Below are 13712 nucleotides of genomic sequence, written 5' to 3' on the forward strand. Positions count from 1 at the left end.
ACTAAGGCCACTTTCATAGTGCTCTGTGGAGACAACAAACTGTTTGTTGTGAGGTAAGCTGATGAGATGACAAGGCAGAGATGAGAGCAACAGGAAGCAAAGAAGATTATGAGTTGTATAATCTACACCTAGGAGCAGTAGTGGTAAAATATGGATGTGAAGAAACATGTTACACACAGAAGGAGATGCAGAAGAGAAGTGAGAAACAACTGCTTGCTGCTTTAAAAGATGGTGGCAGGCAGAGAGCAAGGGCAGGCCTGGACAGAAGAGGGTGAGTCCTGCTGATTGAGCATCAGGATTTCATTTCTACCTGCACTAACATAGCTGGAAAATGTTGTTGATTGGTTTGCTCCTACCCATGAATTCTGTGGGAAAGAAAGCCCTGATGTCTAGACTTTCAGAGCCATAATCAAAGTTACTCAGCCATAATTAGCCTTTAAAATGACTCCATCATCTACCACTTGTGAGTAAAGTGGAAAAAGCACATGGAAAGGATTCAGCTGGATACGTTTTAATGCTTTTCTTCTTTTTCTAATCTGTTCAAAGGATTAGGAAGAAAAGCAAATCTCCTCCCACTGAAGTGTCTTAATTCTTTAGAATTCTTAAATGGGCTTTCTAATTAGGAAGTTCAACTGCAGTGTGAAAGTGTGTTGGTGGCTCTGTGTGTGTGTGTGTGTGTGTGTGTGTGTGTGTGTGTGTGTTTGTAAAATGGTCACAGTATATTTTAAGTTGCAGGAATAAATAATTACATAGTCTTACCTGTAACATATGAAACCCAGAATAAGAGTAATATTCCCAGAGGAAAGCCAGCTTGCTTCACTGAATAAGGTAATCCTGAAAACACATGAAATGCCCCACCCATAACATTAATAAAACATAGAACTACAGAGGTTTCTCCAATTTCTGAATCTAATAAGTTAGCACATTTACAAATTTATGTACAGTAGTTGGAGTAGATGGAGTTCAATGGGGTGACCATATAGGAAGAGAATAAAGTGAAAGCAGAACAATTTTTAAATAAAGCTGAAAGAGGTATATAAAATTATTTCTCATGAATTATTTAGGAAATGCACAGTTTAAGATTAAGAATACAATGTTTAAATTAAAATATTTCCACCCAAAATTTTTATTCTTTAAAAAAAATCCCCCAACCTGCTAAGCATAATTAAGAGCTTCTTTTTTTTTCAAAAAAAAAAAATTCTTTGAATGTTAAGCTGACATGGATCAACTTCAAGTGTTCACATCAGGAATTACTCTGGAACTCTGCCAATAGAATTGTGAGCCTGATACTTCCCTGATACATGAAAGCATAATTTCAAGCAAGTTTTTGGCCTCACTTGCTTCATTTTCAGTTCAGGTCCCTCTATTTTCTGTTCCACTTAAAAAAAAAATAAAGCATTGTCTCAGTATGGAAACAAGTGAAATCAAGACACATAAATGTGTGACTTGTGAAAGCCAATAGCTAAATCCAGATAAAATATTCAATGATGATTCTAACTAAAATAGCATAATTCTGTGGGAACAAGTTATATTCTTAATGAGTATTGCATTTTTCTGCATTCCTTTTTCCCTTGCATTTTCATCACTGAATGCTTTCAAATAGCAAAACAAATGGTCAGCACTGAAAAACAAGAACCTACAATGCAATATATTGATTTTTAAAATTTTCTCATTGCTTCTGAAAGTTGCTTCTAAACATTTATTTCTTTTCATTCTGATTATTTGACTCCTTTGATGTAAAAAATCTATATGCATTTTCATTAAGCCTATTTCATGATACTGTTTAAATGGTAAAGTTAATAAAATATAATATTTTTTACTTTAAAATATAATACAACATAGGTAGGTAAAGAAGTATTCATGAATATAACTTTTTATAAGATTATTACATTTTCACATTAAACTTTGTGAAGTTTTCCAATATTTCCAAATATCTGGAGGCTTTGCCCTTCTAGAGAGTCATAGAAAGGTGATGCATGGTAGAAATTTCATGTAGAGGTGGGGAAAAAAGTAATACTATCATTGCTCATGTAGTCTACAGAAAGAAAATTAGTATTTCTTATATACAAATCCACCTTAATCAAAGTCCACTGCTACATAGGACAAAAGAAAAACTATAATGGAATAAAATTACCAACATTATCAATTAATATTTTTTCTTTTAAAAGTAAGGAACACTAGCAGCATAGGAGTTTAAGTTTGACCTTTAACTTAAAATTAATACTTCAGAATTAAGGTTACTAGAGAAGAAAGAGAGTGGGAAGTGGAGCAAAAGCTAGAGGAGTGTGATGGCCTTTATTAGACGCTCTTTGGTGCTTTGGTGATGATTGCTGTAGTGTGAACCTGTATTCTGAAAATATATAGTGTGGTGAAACAATAGGATGGCAATTGAAAAATACCAAACATCACCACTTACCTATTGTCCCAGATCCTATAATGGAGTTGACAACATTAAAAACTGCAGCAAACTGACGACACGTTTTCCCTTTTTGTTCAGAAAGGAGAGTTTCTCTATCATCCGAACAACTCTGTTTTTATTCAAGACAATTAAATATTGAATAATGAAAGAAATTAGAAAACGTTAGACGAATATCCAGTGTTGGTCTACAAGACACTGGAAATAACACGTAACGTGAATATCAAGAAGAAAATGATGAAGTGAATAATTATCAAGGTAAATAATAAGAACCAGTAGTTCAGCTGAGCTATGGAAACTGACTCCACCACACTGGAGAGAGGTTTCAAGGCCCCCCCCCTCCCCCCCCCCCCCCCCCCCCCCCCCCCCGGCCAGTCAGAGACCTGGCAAAGATTTCCAGAGAACTGGATTTATAGGGAGCTGAAGATGTGACACTTGTGAAAGTAAATGGGTTATACTAAACCCCCCCTACCAAGAAAATAAAAAGTAGATGAAGGCAAAGCTTTTCTGTCGGGGGTGGGGAAGGGAACTTTCTGCGGTTCTAACCCAAGACCCAGAGTGGAAGGAATCCCACCTCTAGGGCAGGGAAATGGAAAGTGATAGGCCTCTTTTCAAAAGCTGGCCCTGCCTCCAGTTTTACCAGCAGCTGGGGACCCATGGCTGCACCGAGGTCCGAGCCGGCGGTGAAGTGTTCGCGGGTCTGGATACGCCGCAGCAGCCGGGCGAAGTGGCACTCCCGGGATCTGTGCGCGGCTGGAGGGAGCGGCCCGTCTGCGCGGCCCGGCGGGCGGCGCGGGCTGTTGCCGGGAGTCCTCTAGCCTGCTCCCAGCCAATCGCACCTTCCGCCAGCAGCCAAGATGCTACCCGGGATTCTGAGCTGGGCCGCCCTCTCCGCCCGCACCCCTTTCCGCCCCCGCCCCCCACCTTTTTTTCCCGTATCTTCACCCAGTCGGAGGGATAGTGTCTTCATTTAAGCCCGTTCCCCTAATTAACTGCTTTTGAGCTAGCATCTGAATATAATCTGAAACAATCTGAAGCCCAGGTAAGAACGCAGATTGCTCTTCGCTTTCTGAGGACGAACATCTCTAAGTGAACACAGGCTTCCACCTTCCTCCCTGGTATTGACAGAAATGCCAAAGAGGACATTTAGGGCTATTATTAAAATGGAAAATAAACACAAGAAAAGAAAACACTTCTGTCGAGGTTTGGTAGACTTGATTATGGAGCAAGCTTTGGTCAAAAGTTTTCCTAGTGAATTAAAAAAAAAAAAAGATAGGGGAAGGTAGCTGAATTGGAACAAATTATGATTTTGAGAGTATTTGATCTCCAAAGAATTTGAAGTGACCGTTTAATCGTTTTTTTTTTTCTTTTCAACAGAAGATAGAATTGGGACCCAGAGCATATTCAATCTCCCCAAATACAGAAATACACCTAATGTAATATTAGTGTTAATCAAATAAATTGGGCTGGAGCGATAGCACAGCGGTAGGGCGTTTGCCTTGCACGCAGCCGGCCTGGATATATTCAATATGCCAAACACAGTAACAAGTCTCAAAATGGAGACATTTGCTGGGCCCGCTGGAGCAAATCGATGAACAACGGGAGGACAGTGCGACAGTGCGACAAATAAATTATAAATAGCTTTTCCCCCATAATCATTTAAAGTCAAGAAGTATTTTTTTTAATAAAACACTGGAAAAGTAAAGAGAATGCTAAAATAAATCCCATGTATTCACCTATAAAATTATCAAATATTAATATTTTCTTTTCTTCAGGTTGCAAAAATAACATTAATAGGGGCCGTAGCAATATTGTAGTGTGTTTGGCGCTCACCTTGAACGCAGCCCACTGAGGTTCAATCCTCGGCACCCATATAGTCCCCCATACTTAACCAGGAATGATCCCTGAGCACAGAGCAGAGTTAAGACCTGAATACTACAGAGTGGGGCCCCATAAAACAAAAAATAATAATACATAATATTTACTGCCACCACAGGAAGCTTTTCTCCTGTTTCTGATCCTTTTCATTCATCCAATTCATGAACTTGGTGTCAGTATCTTGAATATGCATGTTTTTTATTCTAATTCATGCGTTGGTGGCCACAAATGATGTGTTGGCAGCCTTAGAACGCTGAAATGTGTTTTTAAAATTTACAAAACGATATCATAGTGTACATGTTATTTTCACGTTCAAATATTCTTTTTTTTTTTAAATTACACGTTCAAAAATATTCTGAGTGGGTGTTTCATTGTTCTGTTTTGTTTTGAGCCACACCCTGCAATCTTCAAGGAAAACTATCTCCCCAGTCCCCTGTTTATTGTTTTTAAGATGTGTGGTGCATAAATATGTAGACATAGTTTATTTTTCCTCTGAAAGGTATTAAGGTGCTTTTAATTTTACACATTGTTGGAGCCAAAAAGTGTCAGTTTCTCTTGAAGCAGAATTGCTAGAACAGAGTTTTTTACACATTTTTAACTTCTCTAAATATTTCCAAATTCCTCTGCAAATTGATAGTACCGATAATATTTCTATTAGCAGAGATGAGATGGGATTCCTCTTTACTGCACTGTCAATATCAGAGATCTAATTACCATTTAAGTTTTGTTCTTCTGATGAATTTTTAGGTCTCCCCTCTCCCCCAGAGGAACCATGACTCAATAAAGGACTTGGCACTTGTGAGACATAAGCTGCACCACTGAGCTATGGTCCCAACTGAAATTCTGAAATTCTTTCCTTCTCTTCCCTCAGGGCTAACAGGACAGTAAACATAAGAAAATTCTAATTCTTTATTTTATTATTTTTAATGTTGAGATTGAATCCTGGGTCTCACACATGCAAGGCATGCTATAACATTGATCCACATCTCTATTCACTGATATATCTTTTAAAAGGTACATTATTATTCTGTTAATTTGTATTATTGTCATCTGCAGTGAGGTGAAAGATTTTTATGATATTAAAAAATATACTTAAAGATTTAGGTTGTCCTCTTTGTGAATTTTATTTTATATTGCTTTCCCTATCTTGGCTTGGTTATTAATCTTTCCCTTATTTATTTGTAAGAGACAGATATCAATATATTTGGGGTACTAACTTCATACCAGTTCACTTTTTTGTATATCTTTTTCCAACTTGTTTAAAAAATTATAGATTTTTAAGTCATCAAATGTTTACAACTTGGAAATATTCAAAATTAGTAACTATGATCATAATATAAGGTACCTTAAGAGAAAGAAATTGTAATCTTATTTCAAAGTTACAACTAAAATATGTCAAAAAAATGCTAGTAAACTTAATTCAAAAGGGTATGGAAGGGCCCAGAGCGATAGCACAGTGGTTGGGGCATTTGCCTTGCACGCAGCCGACTCGGGTTCAGTCCCTGGCATCCCATATGGTCCCCTGAGCACTGCCAGGAGTAATTCCTGAGTGCAAAGCCAAGGGTAACTCCTGAGCATTGCTGGGTATGACCCAAAATAGGAAAAAAAAAAGGTATGGAAAATTTAACCAAACAATTTGAACATTGAGAAGTAAAACTAACTAAAAAATGCCCTAATTTCACTCATCAACAGTTTATAAGGAAAAGCAACGTAATTAATTTACTATGTCTGTCACTGTCCTCCCATTGTTCATCAATTTGCTCGAGTGGGCCAGTAACGTCTCCATTGTGAGACTTCTTGTTACTGAGTTTGGCATATCGAATTCTCCACGGGGAGCTTGCCAGGCTTTATCGAGTGGGTGAGATACTCTCAGTAGCTTGCTGGGCTATCTGAGAGGGGCGGAGGAATTGAACCTGGGCTGACCAGGTCGGCTGCGTGCAAGGCAAAAGTCCTACCACTGTGCTAACACTGCAGCCCTAAGTGTCACAATTAATTTACTATATTCAGAATAAATATCTGATAATATTGAATTTATAATTGAAGAAATTGATGAGCTCTAGCAAATATCTTACTAATGAAGAGTTTTGAACTCCTTTCTATTTTATTAGGAAATGAAACAAAATATCACCCACAATCATTGCTTTTTAAAGAATTATGATATTGCTTGGAGCAGAAAAGCAAATGGACTATGTGTTAAACCGCGCCAGCATGCCTGCCTGGAGGGGAAAGGGTGTTGCTCCATTCGCCCAATCCTCTCCGGAAAGAAAGAAGGCGGCCGCACAGGAGCCTTGTGGACAGCAGGTTTGAGCCGGGGGTGGGGGCGGCAGGGACCTCATGGGAAGGGGGGCGTTCTGGGCCCCCCACGAGTGGCTCTCCGGCACGGCCACGACTCCAGAGCACAGAAACCAATCTCTTAACTATCTAACTTTTAATAGAAATACTTCCAGGGTTAATAAGTAAAATAGCAGAAATTCAAAAACCGCGCGGCATCATTTTATTCTTAAACCCAGCTGTAGAAAGCAAATCATTTCACAATGCTGTTTCAGCATGTCTGATTTTGGGGGGGGGGTCATAAACTCTAAACAATAATTGTGCATCTTCTATTGAAACAATGTATCTAGTCAAAGTAGATAGAGTATTAACTAGAACTCATCTGCCTCACAGGAATTGGGAGGGGTGGGAGGTGGGGATCTATTGGGGTTCGCGGTTAAAAATAAGTATTGGTAAAGGGAAATGTGTTTGATATTTACATGACTGAGACCTAAACCCGAAAGCTCTGTAACTTTTCCCACAGTGATTCAATAAAGAAATAAATTATTAAAAAAAATGCACAAAAAAAAAAGAATTATGATATTGCAACCCCAAGTATAAAACAAGAAAGGAAACAGAAGTTAAGATTGTGAGATTATAAAGTAGAAATGAAGCTACAAATTATCAAAAAGTTATTTTTAGAGGAGAAACTCAAAACTATTTTTAGGGAAAATTTTAGAAATGATTAGACAGTTGGGGCCAAAGAACTAGCACAGTGGTTAGGGCACTTGCCTTGTGTTCAGCCAACTCTGGTTGAATCATATCTATGGTCCCTCAAACCAGCCAGAGTGATTTCTAATTGCAGAGCCAGGAGTAAACCCTGAGCAAAGCAAGGTATGACCCCCCCCTCCCAACAGAAAAACAATAACAAAATAATAATAAGAAAGTCTAGGAAAGCAACAAGACAAAATGTTTTTCTGAAGAAATTACATTTTCAGTAACAAATGATTATTATCAAGAAAATTTATGTTTTCACTTGATCATTTGGCATCCCATTACTCATCGATTTGCTCGAACAGGCGCCAGTAATGTCTCCATTTATCCCTGTCACGTGCTAGTGCAGCCCAATGGTGTCTACTGGCTCCAGGAACATGAAGCGCCTCAAACCATTCGTTCAGGGTCTTGATGAAGAAGTCTGACCATCTTGTAGGTGGGTGGCCACGCGATCTTTTGACATCCCATGGAATCCAGTCCATAATGGCTCTAGTCCAGCGGTCATCTCCAAACTGCATTACGTGTCTAGCCCATCTGATTTTCAATGCTTTGGCAAATGGGACTGCATCCTCAATTCTTGATTGTCGACAGAGGTTGGAAATCCGGATTCCTTCTCTCACTTGAGTGAAGCATGATACTCCAACCATAGCTTTTTCGATTCCTCTTTGGGAGACCCGAATAGTGTTCTCGTCCTGTTTTCATAGGGCCCAGGTCTCTGAGGGGTATGTTCATGCAGGAAGAATGGTGGAGTCAAAGAGATGTGCCCAGAGCTAGAGGTTCTTTGCCCTCTTGGCTATTTCTTTGACGCTCTTGAAGGTGTTCCAAGCCACTCTCTTCCTCCTGCACCACTCAGGTGCCAAGTCATTTGTCATGTTGAGTCCTCGACCTAGGTACACATAACTGCTGCATTCAGAGATGTTCATTCCGTTGAGAGTTAATGAAATGTCAGGAACAAGACTGTTTCTAATAAACATTGTCTTCATGAGATTCAACTGCAGTCTGACCTTTCCACGCTCACGGTCGAAGTCGACCAGCATTTGTGCCGCTTGGCTAATGTCTAGATACATTTATTATTAATTTAAAATAACATGAAATACTAAATACTTAGGAATAAATTTAACCAAAGATGTGCATAGTCACTTCAGGTAAAATAATGAGTATTGTTTTTTGTTTTATCTTGTTTGGTTTTTTATTGAATCACTGTGATATACAATTACAAAGTTGTTCATGATTGGGTTTCAGTCATACAATGTTCCTACATCTGGCTCGTCACCAGTACACTTTCCACCATCAAAGCATCAATGTTCCCAGTTTACCTCCTGCCAATCCACCCCCAAACCTGCCTCTGAGGCAGCCACTTTTCTTTCTTCTGCTCTCTCTCTTTCTCTCTCTCTCTCTCCTTCTCTCCCTCTCTATCTGTCTCCCCTCCCCCCTCTCTTTCTCTGTATCTCTCTCTTTCTGTCTCTCTGTGTCTTTCTTTACTATTTGGTATTATGGTTTGCAATACAGGTACTGAAAGGTTATTATGTATATTCCTTTACCTCCTTTCAACTTGCAGTTCTTGTCCAGAGTGATCATTTCCAACTATCATTGTCATGGTGGTCCCTAATCCCCCCTAATTGCCTTCCCCCACACTTATGGCAAGCTTCCAACAATGAACCAAATCGTCCTGGCTCTTGTATCTACTGTCCGTGGGTGTTAGTCTTATACTGTCTTTTTTCTATCCCACAAATGAGTGCAATCATTTTGTTTCTCTCTCCTTCTGATTAATTTCACCCAACACGTTACTCTCCATGCCCATTGATTTATAAGCAAAATTTGTGACTTAATTTTTCATGGTGGTTAGGTAGTATTCTATTATGTAAAGAGATCTTGTTTATTTATCCAGTCATCTGTTTTTGGGCACTCACATTGCTTCCAGATTCTAGCTATTGTGAATAATGCTGCAGAGAGCATAGGAATGCGGGTGACTTTTCTGCATTGTGTTTCTGGGCTCCTAAGGTATATTCCCAGTACTGGTGTTGCTGGGAACATACAGAAGCTCAATTTTTAGTTTTTTAAGGAATGCATACATATTGTTTTCTAAAAAAACTGGACCAGTAGACATTTCCACCAACATAAACAATCAACAACAAAATCAAATATTTAACCCCTTCAAAAATGTAGCAATTGATGAAACTATTGACTTTATAATTAAGACTCAGAGTTCATAATTTACTTTAGGATTTGCACTTGGTATTGTACATTGTATGGATTTGGATGTATGTAATGACTTGTATCTGTCATGAGAGCATCATACAGAATAGTTTCACTGCCTCACTCGGTGTTCTGCTACTTTATTTCTTGGTTTCCATTCCCAAATCCCTGAAACTACTGTTTTTATTGTCTTCATAGTTTAGCCTTTTTGCAGAATCCCATAAAATTGAAGTGATCTTTCAAATTGAACTATTTTACTTTAAACTACTCATTTATGTCTTTTTCCTGTCTTTAGAAGATGATAGCCATTGCTTTTTAGTGTTAAATATTCCATTGTCTGTGTGTAGTGTAGTTTATTCATTCATCTATTGAAGGATATCACGGAGGCTTCCATGTTTTGGTAGTTTTGTAGATTTACCATAACAGTTTGGGGGAGATATATATGTTTTCAATCTTTTTGGGTATAAATTACAGGGTGTTTTCACTATATGTTTGCTTGTTACTTCTGGTAGGAAAAAAACAAACTGTTTTAAAAACAAACTGTTTTTCCAAAGTGGGTCTTTTATACTGAATGATACAATGAATGAGAGTTTCTGTTTCTCATTCTTACCAAGATTTGATGTTGTTAGTGTGCTAGATTTTGGCCGTCCCAACAGGTCATGGTATATAATTTTATTCTAATTTGCATTTTATTGATGCCATACATTGTGTAGCAACTTTTTATGTATTTATTTGCCACCTGTGATATTTCCTAAAATCTTAGGTAATTTTACATTAGGTTGTTTGTATTTTTCCATTAGTTTCAAGAGGTATTTGTCTATATTTATAGAAATTCATTATCAGATAGAGCTTTTGCAAATATGTTATCCCAGTCTGTGGATTACCTTTTTATTCTTACTGCTGAACCTAATAATGGTTTATACAATTACCATTGCCATTAAATGTACCAAGTAAAAAAAAAATACAATCTTAAGAGGAATCAGCTAGTAAATAGCTTTAACTAAGTCAGAATAATTTTAATATGACTAGAAATAGAGGCTATCAGGAGAACATTTCAGTAATGAGATTATGATGTTCATTTGCCTTGAGGGCCTCTGAGAAATGGAGAATGGCTTGGCTCCTCTACATTTATTAATGGAACCAGAAAACTAAAATAAAACAAATACATAAAACAGGTTGATACAGGTTGTATTCCAGTTTTAAACGCATCTATTTAATAAAGCAGTGCTTTGCTTTTAACGCCCAAACATAACATAATATAATTTTGTGATTCCTACAATAATTCTTAAATGTATTAAAATATTTCTTGACAATACTTAAGAATAAGGTAGTAATTTAATGGGATGTGAGTTTAAATTGATGATGCCTGACACACTTTAATTTATATATATGGTAAATCTCTGAGGTTGCTTATATATGTTAAGTGTTCATTTTAGAGATAAAGCTAAAATCTGAGAGTCTTCGAGCATTGAACACTCAAGTTAAATCTGCTGTTCCTGGGGCTGAAGAAATAGCACAGTGGGTAGGGCATTTGCCTTGCACACAGCCGACCCGAGTTCGATTCCCAGCATCCCATATGGTCCCCCAAGCACCACCAGGTGTAATTCCTGAGTACAGAGCCAGGAAGAACCCCTGAGCATTTCTGGGTGTGACCCAAAAAGAAAAGAAATCTACTATTTCTTTTAAGCACCTGTCACAGACATTGGAAACCTTATAAATATTTAGTAGAAATGTATTTAAAAGATAAAACTTACAGCCCAAATATGAACAGTAAATGTAAAAAACTATCACTCAGTATTCAAGAGAATTAATTACCGATTAATTCATTTTAAGAAAAAAGGAATATGAGTAAATTACCAGACTCCACTGCATAATGCCATTTGAGTCAAGTTTCTGAAAGCTCACAGGGTTCACTAGAGGAAACAGTGTAGAATCCATTGAACATGATCATAGTTTTCTTTTGGCCATTATTAATTGTGATTAGCATGTTGTAAAAAAAGATATGTTTGCTCTATACTTTGGAATCAACCTTTATTTAAAATGAATAACTTGATTAGGTAGTATAAGTTATGTACCACTGAGTGAATTACATGTTTGTCAGAATAACTGTATGACCATAAAAGACTAGGATGGGTGGGCAGAGACACTTGAAAAAGATTGAAAACTAGTCAGATTTACCTTAACAGATGAAACTTAACTTGTAAATCTAAAACCTGGATTGAAAATTGTATCTAAAATCAACTGCACAGGGGCTGGAGTGATAGCACAGCGGGTAGGGCGTTTGCCTTGCATGTGGTCAACCTGGGTTCGATTCCCAGCATCCCATATGGTCCCCTGAGCACCGCCAGGAGAATTCCTGAGTGCAGAACCAGGAGTAAGCCCTGAGCATCGCCGGGTGTGACCCAAAAAGCAAAAAAATAAATAAATACAAATAAAAAAATAAAATAAACTGCAGTCACAGGGTGGGAACATAAGTTATCTGACATTAATTTAAAGAGTTATTAATGCTTTAAATTGATAATGTTCAAATGATTTAGCAATGTGTTTGGAAAATGCCTCCTTCCCTCTTAGGCAATACCTCCTGAAACATGTTACATAGAGCAAGCAATATGGTTGTGCAGACCATCTCTGTTAATTACAATACACCTGGACTATTGCTTTTAAAAATGGAAATCACATTTTAGGAACTTAAAAAAAAACTGCAACACATTCCAAAAAGGGTGTTGTTTGGTCTTTGCTTATGAATAACAGAAAAAAACCTCAAGTTTCCTTAGAAAGAGTCAAAGGATGGTTTTTAGAAGAATTTATACACTACATCTAGCAGTAGAAAACTTAGCAATGCTCTACATATCTTTGTATATTTGTTTTATCATTCCCAGTTCTTGTACAGAGTGATTATTTCCAACTATCATTGTCATAGCGGTCCCTTCTCTATCCTAATTGCCCTCCCTGCACTTGTGGCAAGCTTCCAACCATGGACCAGCTCTCTTGGCCCTTGTTTCTATTGTCCCTGGTTATTAGTCTCATTATATCTTTTTTCTATCTCACAAATGAGTGCAATAATTCTATGTCTGTCCCTCTCCGTCTGATTAGTTTCACTGATCATGATACTCTCCGAGTGCATTGATTTACAAGCAAATTTCATAACTTCGTCATGAAAAATTCTACCTGGAATTTTGAATTTTCTCTTCAGATCCTTTTGTTTTGTCTTGAAACCAATCAGTTAATCACTCTCCATTCTCCTGGGAAAATTCTGGAGGAAGTAAGTCTGTCAGGTTCAGCTAAGTATTGATGCTCAGCACAGCTTTGGTGCCACACCTCTTTGGAGGCTTCAAGCCTAGACCCTAACACTGCTAGATTTAAGATCAATACAAAATTGGGATTGGAGAGATAGTCCAGAGAAACACCAGGAATAGATAGAGTAGAGCTTGAAATAAACCCTGATCTCAGCCATCTGTGGCCAAAGACAGAAAAACATCAATGCTATAAATTTTAACACTATTTCTTCTTCTGCTTCTGCTTCTGCTTCTGCTCCTGTTCCTGCTCCTGCTCCTGCTCCTGCTTCTTCTTCCGCTTCCGCTTCCGCTTCCGCTTCCGCTCCTCCTCCTCCTCCTCCTCCTCATCCTCTTCCACCTCCTCCTCCTCCTTCTCATCCTCCTCATCCTCCTACTCCTCCTCCTCTTCTTCCTCCTTTTTAAAAAATAAATTTTTATTAGTTAAATACCATGAAGTACAGTTGTGGACTTACAAGTTTCTGTCCTTGGGTTTCAGTTATACATTGACTGAGTAGCCATCCCTCCACCAGTGCCCATTCTCCACCACCAATGATCCCAGTATCTCTCCCACCCCTTTCCCCCATTCCATCCTGCCTCTGTGGCAGGGTATTCCCTTTTGTTCTCTCTCTCCTTTTGGGTGCTGAGGTTTGCAAAATAGGCATTGAATGGCAATCATGTTCGGTTTATAGTGTACTTTCAACATGCATCTCCCAAGCTGGGAGGATCCTCCCAACACACTTTACTTGGTGTTCCCCTTGCTATGTGAGCTGCCTTTTCCCCTAGCATGTGTGGCTGTCTTTCAAGTCATGAAGTGAACCACCTGGTACTTACCTCGACTACTCTTGGATGTTAGACTCCTATTTTGTTACTTTGTATTCCCCAGATGAAAGCAATCTTTCTATGTCTGTCCCTTTCTTTCTGGC

General features: G+C 38.2%; 1 protein-coding gene across 1 annotated transcript in view; it reads right to left on the reverse strand.

Annotated features, from left to right (window-relative positions):
- Positions 1-3092, reverse strand: part of SLC38A11 (solute carrier family 38 member 11) — a 68785-nt gene extending 65693 nt beyond the window's left edge. Inside the window, exons 1-3 of the mRNA XM_056110372.1 lie at positions 3057-3092; positions 2417-2528; positions 760-834 (exon numbers count right to left, since the gene is read on the reverse strand). Coding sequence (XP_055966347.1) covers positions 760-834; positions 2417-2528; positions 3057-3074 — 205 coding nt within the window. The 5' untranslated portion in view covers positions 3075-3092. The remainder of the gene's footprint in view (positions 1-759; positions 835-2416; positions 2529-3056) is intronic.
- Between the last annotated feature and the right edge of the window lie 10620 nt (positions 3093-13712).

This window comes from Sorex fumeus, unplaced genomic scaffold (genome assembly GCF_029834395.1).
Source record: "Sorex fumeus unplaced genomic scaffold, SorFum_2.1 ptg000009l, whole genome shotgun sequence".
NCBI lineage: Eukaryota > Metazoa > Chordata > Mammalia > Eulipotyphla > Soricidae > Sorex > Sorex fumeus.